This window comes from Jaculus jaculus, chromosome 1, assembly GCF_020740685.1.
Source record: "Jaculus jaculus isolate mJacJac1 chromosome 1, mJacJac1.mat.Y.cur, whole genome shotgun sequence".
Taxonomy (NCBI): Eukaryota; Metazoa; Chordata; class Mammalia; order Rodentia; family Dipodidae; genus Jaculus; species Jaculus jaculus.
In genome coordinates, this window is record NC_059102.1 from 156551120 (window position 1) to 156561401 (window position 10282).

The following is a 10282-nucleotide window of genomic DNA, read 5'->3' on the forward strand; positions in this document are numbered from 1 at the left end:
TTGATTTTAAGGTAGGGTCTTATTCTAGTCCAGGCTGACCTAGAATTCACTATGTGATCCTCCTACCTCTGCCTCTTGAGTGCTGGCATTAAAGGCATGTGCCACCATGCCCAGCTGTATCTCACTTTGTGATTGTAGCAGAGGGTCAGTTTGTCCGCCTTACCCTGTTAAAGTGTGGTTTTATCAGGAGATTTTGGGGCCTATGAGGGAAGTGGAGCCAGAAGGACTGTCCTGTGCAGGGCAAGGGGCTGGCCCTCTCCCTGTGCATCTGCTGAGCTGCCCTGTCATGTAAAGTGGTGCTAATGAGGATGGCAAGTGGCCAGGTCCTGCTGGCTCCAGCGGGGAAGCCCCATCTGTCTGCTTGGTTCTCTGGACATTCTGGGCCTGGACCTAGTCCCCCATAGGAAGCAACCACCTTCTTTCCTCAGCATCTTCCATCTTCTGGGCCTGATCAGCCACTTGCTGCCCCTGGTGGAGGGCCCACGGGCCCGGGCGGGTCTGCAGCAAGGCTGTGGCTCTCTCCAGCAGGCTTGAGCGTCTGAGCAATGTCAGCTGTTCAGAGCTCACCCAGCAGGTTCTCAGCAGAGCCTGGGGCATGGATCCATGCGTGGCAGGTGTGCTCACGAGTCTGGCCAAAGAAGCCCGGGGGAAGGCACTGGTGCCAGCGCTGTTGAGCCTCAACCGCTCTGGCTGGGTCTTGCTTTCTCCATCTGTGGAGTGATGAGGGTTCAGACTGCGGAGGATTCTTCTGGCAGAGAATTCCGTATGGACAGAATTTGTTACACATTAAACATGAGGTCCACCAGGTAAGGTGGTCCATGCCTGTAATCCTAGCACTGGGGGAGCCGAGTCGGGAAGAATGTCACAAGTTCAAGGTTGGACTGAGCTACACATTGAGTTTGAGGCCAGCCAAGGTTACATATCAAAATCCTGGCTGAAAACAAAAATGCAAAACAAACAAATAGGTGGCCTTCAGTGGAATGGGATGAAGGAGAAGGGATATAGGAGTGTAACTTGATGGGACCGTGACTAATATGCAATATATTCATACAATAACATTCTCAATAATAAAAGAATAAATGGAAATTGTACTTTAAAATCTTCTCTCAAAGGCTCTGCCCAGATGCCTGTCCTGGTGAAACATACTGGTTTTATTCAAGTTCACAGAAAAGGGAGCAAGAAAAAAACATACGTGACATGGACTTTTTGCATATGTTTGATGAGCATGTGTGTTTATGTGTGCTCACGTGTGGGTGCATGCATGTATGCAGGGTACAGGACAACTTTCTTTGGGATTGTTCCTCACTTTCCATCTCATTTGGGTCAGGGTCTCTTGTTCATTGCCTTGCTCATCAGGTTAGACTATGACCTGTGAGCTGGAAAACTCTCCTGCCTTTGCCTCTCTTCTTGCTTTAGGTGCACTGGGATTACAGAAGCCTGCCATGGTTTCGCTTGTGTGGCAAGTGCTTTATTCACTGAACCATCTCCCAGCCCCTGACAAGGGCTTTGCATACAGGAAAATGAGTGTTGTGGCACACTGTCCTTTGAGCCTAGCAGCCATTACTGTCTTACGCAGAACAGCTGTGATTACAGCAAGTACCCTCAAGATCTAGTCTATTAACATTCTCTTTTTTTAAAAATAAATATATATATATTTAATTTGGGAGAGAGAGAGAAAGGAAGGGAGGGAGGGAGAGAATGGGTGCACCATGGCTTCCAGCCACTGTAAGCAACTCCAGACACATGTACCACCTTGTGCATCTGGCTTATGTGGGTCCTGGGTAATCAAACCTGGGTCCTTTGGCTTTGCAGGCAGGCGCCTTAACCACTGAGGCCCTGTTAACATTCTCTTGTAGAGAGAGAAGTGGAGAAGATCGTCATGCCCTCACCTGAAAATCCAGCCTCACTCTCCTGCCCTCCCTGCCAGCAGTAGGTAACTCTGCCCGGCTGCGCGTGACTGCCACGCCGGAGGGGCCAGCAGGTACGTCCAACCTGTTGCCATTGCTGCTGTCATCTACGAAGTTCACGCTCGAGACCTACACAATCAAGTTACAAAAACCATCACAATAAATCTCAGCGTTTTAAGTTTATAATTTTGCGTTGGACTGCATTCACAGCTAACGCTGGCTCCACGTGGCCTCATGCAGCCTATGGGCTAAAGGTTGGACATGCTGGTTAGAGTATGCAGAGAGGGGCAGGTTAGCTGAAGGGGAAACTCTCATCACCCATGCCAGGTTGGGACTTCCCCTCATGTGGCTGTTCTGTGGTTGCCCATGCTCCTGTAAGAAGTCCCAACCCTCACTCTGAAGTAATCCCAGTGTACGCATGGGTTCACTAAGTTAGACTTGGGTGGCATTGCTACTTTGGCCTGTCATTGGTAGTCTATTGAGGCATATAGATGACTGTTCACATCTCTCCAAGAAAATTCCCCTCAAAAGTAAACAAGGCCAACATCTCACTCTCTCTCTGTTTATGATTATTATTATTTTTTCAATGTAGGGTTGCGCTCAAGCCCAGGCTGACCTGGAATTCCTCCTATACTCTCAGGTTGTCCTCTTAACTCGCAGTGACCCTCCTATGTCTGCATCCCAAGTTCTGGAATTAAAGGCGTGCACTACCATGCCTGGCTCAACATCTCTCTTGACCATACATACAAACATGCTTATGAAATGCTAGCACATCAAACCCATCCGTGTGTGTCAAAACAACAATACATAGTGACCAAACAGGGATTCTGCATGTGAGGTCTGCATGAGAACATAGGTTGATGCCATTCAGAGCCGGGGCTGGGCTCAGCGGTAGACAATTTTCCAGGCATGAGCAAAGCCCCGGATTTGATCTTTAGAACTGCAAAATAAGTATGAACAGACACAGGGGGAAACACTGCCATTATTTTGCCAGAGCCAGAAAAGGACCAGTTGACCGAATCCACTCTGCAGGTGTGATGGAAAAACTCAGCAAATGGGGAGTAGATGGGAATTATACTGACATGATGTTCGTATGCAAATGTGTGAAATGCCTGCAGCTGGTGTCACGCTTCGTGGTGAAGATCTGGCAATTATCATAAGATTGGGACTAAGACAGGGGTGGCCACCTTCCTCGTTCCTGTGTCACGTGAAGGCCCTGGCCGGTGCAGTGAAGCAGGAGGATACGGTCAAAGGCAGGATGCAGCGGGGGCAGTGAGGCTGTCTTTGCTCACAAATGACACAATTGTGTGCATGGAGAACCCTCACTGATTCTCATAAAGACTCTTAGAGCCCATCAGTGGGTTTCTCAAGCCAGAAAGGGTAGCTGTTAGATTGATAGACAAAATCAGTAGAGGGTCAACTATTGGAAAGTGAAATTAAGAGATTATTTCTACGTAGTATTGAGAACTCTCAAATTCCCAGAGTAAACTTTAAAGCTACGTACAAGGCACATATACAGAAAGCCCCCAAAAGACAGGTGACATATGTCACAGGATAGACCCCACTCATAAAGTCAAAAGGCTCCGTTGTAAAACATACTGAATCTCTGGGCTGGGGAGACGTCTTATCAATTAAAGGCACCTACTCTGTCAGAGTGCTGACTTGAGGTTGATTCCCAGCACCCGTATGCATCTTGTAACCCCAGTGCACTGATGGCAGCGGCAGGCAGAGAGCTACGAGAATCCCAAAGCTCACAGGCCAGCTAGACTGGCTGCAGCAGCAGACGACAAGAGAGATCCTGTCTCAGTGAAGGCGGGAGAACCAACACCCCAAGACTTTGTCCACCAATCTCCACAGGCATGGGTGTATACTCTCACACACATACACAGAGCTTTAAAAAAAAAATAAGCTGGGCGTGGTGGCGCACGCCTTTAATCCCAGCACTCGGGAGGCAGAGGTAGGAGGATTGCCATGAGTTCGAGGCCACCCAGAGTTGACAGAGTTAATTCCGGGTCAGCCTGGACCAGAGTGAGACCCTACCTTGAAAAACCAAAAATAAATAATAAATAAATAAATAAATAAGATGCTAGTTCTCCATACATTTTCCCAGAATAGTTGAGGACGATGGAATGATGCATTCCTAGTCAAAATTTTAGTGGACTTTTGGAGAAATTTTCGATTCTAAAATTAACCTAACATACATGTTGAAGAAGAAATATGAAAATTGTAGGATTTATAAATGATTTCACAACTTGATTTAAAGTTGCAGGCATAAAGATGGTGGAACATGGGCGTGATTTCATGGGAACAGAAAGTCTCTCCCACAGTGGTGCCAGGTGGAAACCAGCCACCATTTTCCACCGCCACTGGAGAGGAAGCACTGGAAATACAGACCTGAGAACTTGCCCACAGTTTCCCGGGGTATCCCTGTCCCCCTCTGCAGCTCCATCACCCAATCCTTCTCTTGTGTCCCCCAGGAAGCTGTCTGTGACTGACCTACCACACACTAGGCACCTGACCCTGGTTTTTCCTCATCTGTTGTTCCGTTGCCAAGCCTTCCTCCTTCCCTGCAGCCTTCCTGCCACAGTTTTGCAGGGACCGTGCGGCACACGCCTTGAATCACTGTCACAGCTTCCTGGTGTTGCCTTGTCCAGCCTGTCCTCAGGCCACCGGTCTCTGACTCTGCTGTAAGGCTCACGAGTCAATTGTGGCTCTCTGTCTGTGTTTCATTCACAGCTCCCCAAGGGTGGCAGGGTGAAGCCGCATCCTTGACTGGCACAGTCTTGTCCATCTCTGGTACCTCAATCTCCTTGCAGTGCTCCAGGATCAGGGCCCCTCATACCTCATCTGCTGTGGCTTCATCCTCTGCCCCTGGGACCTGCCTGGCTTCTGTTCCCCTGCAAGAGTCTCACCCTTCCACCCAGGCTTCCTAGACTCACCCTGCTGTGTTGGAGAACGCTCCCTTCCCCACATGCTTTGTACAGACTCCTGGCAGGTGCCAACTCCTCCAGGAAGCCTCTCCGCTCTGTTACTAGAGGTGTGCCACTCCCTGACCCTGGAGACCAGATATTTTGTCGTCTGAACCTTACCATCTGTAGTGGTTTGACTCAGGTGTCCCCCATAAACTTAAGTGATGTGAATGCTTGGTCCCCAGCTGGTGGCAATTCGGGAACTGGAGCCTCCTGGAGGCAGTGTCTTGTTGGGGAGATGGGGCGGGCTTATGGGTGTTATAGCCAGCTTCCTCTTGTCAGAGTTTGGCACACTGTCCTGCTGCTGTTGTCTGCCTGATGTTGGCCACAAGACCCCAGGATTCATCTCAGGACAAACGGTCTCTCCCTAAGCTTCCATGTGCCCAGAATGTGATGTCTTTGCTTCTGTGTGCCTGTTACCTCTCCAGACATCAAACTTCTGGGGAATAGGAGCTGCCATGACAGGTCCTCCCCGTCAACAGCACACCCAGGGACCAGCACAGAGTTACTGGCGTCAGGGAGGCCTCAGAGGCTGTGTCCTGTGGCGAACAAACACGAGCCCCTTGTCTGATGTCAGTTGTCAGGCCCTCTTGTCTCCACCTCCCCGGCTCTAAGATTACGGGCGTGTGCCTTCATGCCCTGCATTGTGTGCGTGTCTTTGCAGATCAGATTCAAGTCCTCATGCTTGCAAGGCAAGCACTTTACCCTCCATGCTATTTCCCTAGCCCCGTCTTCATTATCTTTTGGAGAAAAAGACAATGTCCCTGCCTTCATCCCCTGCCTATCTATTGCGCGCATGCTCCCTCAGCCTCTCCTCCCTGTCTTGTCCCCAGGACAGCCAGACTGCACCGCTGGCTCTGTGCCCTCAGGATGCTCGGCTGCCTCTGAGAAGGGCTAGGACCAAACAGGCAAACAACAGATTAACTAAAGAGAAAAATGAGCCCATGTCAGGCCTGCAGTGTGTGTGTTAGGTGGTGGTGGTGGGGGGAGCAGCTACTCGGGGCATGGAAGGTGACCTTGGTTTTCAGACAGGTAGATACACACGCAGGAGCTAAAAATAGATGCCTGTGGCCAGGAGCCCGAGTACCACAGAACAGATAGACCTTGAAGGCAAGCAGATGGCAACCAGGGCAGGGATGCCAGCAGATAGCAAGGTGGGGGTAGTAAGGGTAAGCGGGCAGGATGCCCAGGGCTGCTCTGCCTGGTGGGAGAGGTGATGCCTTTAGCCTTGGTGGTTAGAGTGGGCTACCCTGTGCTGAAGCCTGGCCCGGTCATCTTTGCCCTTCTGCCTCCTCCATATGCCTAGCTCTGAGTCACCAGGTCACTCAGCCAGAGAGGTGCCAGTAGGCAGAGGGGCCCAGTCACCCTGTGGCAGAGCCAGATCGATCCTGTACCAGCCACAACTCAGGCCATCCCCAGGCCAGCGCTGTACCTCTGTCTGAATTTCATTAGGATGAGGGATGTACCACCATCTCAGCTCATGTGACAGCGCCAGCCCCGGCAGCAGCCTAGGAGGCAAAGACCTTGCACTCCCTGGATGTCTAGACCAGGCTATTTATCATGTCGCCTAGGGCCGTCAGTTCCCAGGCTGCCCACCCGCCCCTTTTGGCTCCTGGACGGCTGGCTCTAGAGGGCTCTGCAGCTGTGTCCTGGGGCAGAGAGGATGTGGCTGATCCCGTAGCACCCCATCTCTGAAATTGCTCCCACCTTTATCCCCAGGCTTTCTGGGAAGGGAGTACACCGCTCCCCTCCTTGGGATCCAGTGTGAATGCCCTAAAGATGGGCAGTCCTGGGGCTGGGGATATGGCTCAGCGGATAAAGCACTTGCTGAACAGGTGCGAGGACTTGAGTTTGCATCTCCAGAACCCAAGTGAAGCCGGGTGCAGTAGCCAGTGCCTGTGATCCCAGGGCACCCGCAGCAAGAAGGATGCAGAGACAAGGGCTGCCCGGAAGCTTGTAGGCCAGCTAGCCTGGCAGACGCGATGGGTGGGGAGCAACAAGAGGGCCTGCCTCAAATGAGGTCTGCCACAGCATGGTGCACCCATACTCTCACACACAGACACACACACACATGGACACACGGACAGCACACACATAGCCTACATGCACAAGATTGGACAGCTCTTTCCCGTCCTGTCTCCAAAAGCCAGCCTCTCTCTCTTTCTCTCTTTAGCCAGGTCATCCATTCATCCTTCCCAAGACCACAGCACCCGCTAGACAAAGAGTCGCATTAACTCGTGGTCTTACAGGAGCTGCCCCCGTCCTGAGGGCACAGTCTGGGGGAGAGCTGGAGTGGCAGGATGGTTATGGCTGTATTCACATCAGGGGGAACAGAGCCCTACAAAAGTGGTTCCTCTACAGTAAATTTTCCTTCATCCCATTTTAAAAATATTCTCCAAAGTTCCCTGAGTCATATTTCTAATTTTTTTTTGTTTATTTGCTTATTTGAGAGTTACAGAGGGAGAAAGAGGGAGAGAGAGAGAGAGAGAGAGAGAGAGAGAGAGAGAGAGAGAGAGAATGCCAGGGACTCCAGCCACTGCAAATTAACTCCAGACACGTGCACCCCCTTGTGCATCTGGCTTCACAGACAAGCGCTTAACTGCTAAACCATCTCTCTAGCCCCTACCCCAAGTCATATTTCTAAAGGGAAAACTCAACATTATCCTATAGCCAGCAAGAGGCTGTACCAGGTTTCTCACAGCATGCATAAGGCATTAAAAAACAAAACAAAAAACCCAGGAGGGGGCCAGGTATGGTGGCACATACCTTTACTCCCAACACTACAGAGGCTGAAGTAGGAGGATCACTGTGAGTTCAGGGCCAGCCTGAGACTAATTCCAGGTCAGCCTGGGCTAGAAAGAGACCCCCTACTTTGAACCCCCCCCCAAAAGGGAGTGGGGTGAAGAGGAAACTGGGAATGTAATTCAGTTAGTAGGGAGCTTTCTTAGCATGCATGATGCCCTGAATTTAATTTAATTCCCAGGACCACATAAGCCAGGCATGGTGGTGCATGCCTGTAATCTCAGCATGGTCAGAGGAGGAATAGAGGCAGGAAGATCAGGGGTTCAAGCTGAGCCTCAGCCACATAGAGAATTTGCGGCCAGCCTGGGTTACTTGAGACCCTGCCTCAAAAATAAATAAGTGAATAAAACAAAATGATAAAAAGAGTGTGTCTATCATAAAAATAAACAGGTGGAGTGCTCCTCACCCAAAAGGCCTCCATCTGAGAAGAGAATGTGTTGGTGATTTTTCTTTTCGGGATTTCCAGTAGATCTTGAATGTTTCAACCATGACCATGGAGGGTTTTTTTTTTTTTAATAAAAAGTTTATTTATGTGTGTGATGTGTGTGTGTGTGTGTGTGAGTGTGTGTGTGTGTTTATGGGCATGCCAGGGTCTCTAGCTTTACATGGGTGCTGGGGAATCCAATTTAGGCCGCCAGGCTCTGTAAGCAAGTGTCCCTGACCACTAAGCAATCCCCCCCCCCCCGCTCCTGCACACACACACAAAAATGATGTGTACTTTGGAAGCCTGTCCCTTGGTTTTCTCAAACTGCAGGTGAAGCCAGCTGGCAAGTCACAGCGGGGCAACCAGGAATAGCTCCAGGTAGTGCCAGCCCTGAAAGAGCAGAGGGGTGGCATGGGATCGGCGTAGGAGCCTGGGGCACTTTTTAGGCCGTGGGAAGGCCCTTGGGTCACTTAAGAGGCGGGTGGACAAGAGGGGTAGCTCAGGAATGGGGCTGGGAGAAGGGACTACGTGTGTTTGGTGACACAACAGCCCCATCTGTTGGCCTCTGCTGGTGACACCAAGCTGGAGAATTAGAAAGGTTTTTTTTTTAGTGTGGTCATTGGGGTGGGGTCTGGATGGGGAGGTTTTGTGGGATGGGGGAGAAATGATAGATCGCATAAGACCCTTTAGTGGAAGCTTCCGAACAAGGCCAGCCACCCTCAAGGGCAATCGGCACCTCCCCCGGAGCAGGAGGCCCAGGCCCGAGGCTGCCGTCGTCCAGTCCACTAGGGCTGCTGGGGGCAGTTCTGCCCTACGGAGGAGCGTCTTCCTCAAGTTGGTTGCAGCAGGGCAGGGTGGTGAGGGGGCAGGGCTGTGTGGGGCACACATCTTCACTATATCCCCGGATCCTCCTTTCTCTACCTGTACTTGTGCGTGGCATGGGGGCCAGTCCCCTTTCCCGGGCCAATGTCCAGCTCTGAGGTCCCCAGGGCAAAAGCCATACAGAGGGCTGGAGTTAGTCACAGTCCTGAAAGGCACCTCTGAGGGCAGAGCAGGTGGTGGGGGTGGGGGCGATGACCAGCTATGCCTTACATGTGGCTCATGGGCAGGGACAGCCCCCCGAGGTTCAGCTGGGCCTTCTCCCCCAGGGCCCTGTTCAGGACCACCCGCAGCGGCTCCCGCGTGCCAGGCCGCCGGCCCACCAGGAAGTACAGGAGAGGCTTGCAGCTGCTGTCCACACAGGCCAGGAGGACGGCCAGCGGCGGGAAGAAGGGGAACAGGAAGTTCAGGAGCGGCCGCAGGCTCCAGTAGAGGACCATGGGCAGGCGGCAGAAGAACAGCAGAATCCCCGAGCTCTGGACCAGGCGGTACAGCTTGAACGGCCGCTGTAGGGAGCAGCAGGTCACCCAGACGAAGAGAACCAGGTTGGTCCCGCAAGCCGCGCCCGCCAGCGTGGCCAGCCAGGTGATGCTGGCCACGTGGTAGCGGAGGCAGGTGAGCAGGCGCGCGCTGGAGCGCAGCAGGCCGCAGGCGTGGGCGGGCAGCAGCACGGCCGGCGCGGTCAGCCCCCAGACGAGGACGCAGAGCACGGTGGAGGTGTGCTTGGGCCGGCAGCTGGCCAGGGAGCAGACGGCGAGCATGTGGGTGAGGCAGCCGTCGGTGCTGAGGGCGGCCAGCAGCCACAGCCCCGCGGCGAACCACAGGAAGGTGACGGCGAAGCCCAGGTTGTCGCTGCCGGAGCCCTGCACCATCTGGGCAACGGAGAAGCCCAACTGGCAGGCGAGAAACAGGAAGTCGGCGGCGGCCAGGTGCAGCAGGTACACGTTGAAGGGGCCCTTGGTGATGTGCAGGCCGAGGTGCCAGAGCACCAGCCCGTTGCCCACCAGCCCCGCCAGGCTGACGGCAAGGGTGAGATAGAAGACCACATTGTTGAAGGTACTCCACAGACTAAATATCCCAAACATCTTGGCCAGCTTCACAGGCACACCCCGAGCACCCTGCAAAGGAGAGACACAGAGAGAGAGAGAGAGAGCTCACCACCAGCACCTTTGTGCCCCAAGTGGGGAAGGCAGAAAGCACAGGCCTCAGCTGCCAGGGCCATCCTGGTGGTATTCCAGACCCCGCCCCAGTCACTGGTGGCCCAGGACCTCCCTCACTCCCCTCACTCCCGTCCTACCTAC

General features: G+C 52.8%; 1 protein-coding gene across 1 annotated transcript; it reads right to left on the bottom strand.

The window, feature by feature from the left end:
• Positions 1 to 9190: 9190 nt before the first annotated feature.
• Positions 9191 to 10066, bottom strand: Mrgprg (MAS related GPR family member G). Its single transcript, XM_004653914.2, has one exon. The coding sequence runs from the start codon at positions 10064 to 10066 to the stop codon at positions 9191 to 9193; it is 876 nt and encodes a 291-aa protein (XP_004653971.2).
• Between the last annotated feature and the right edge of the window lie 216 nt (positions 10067 to 10282).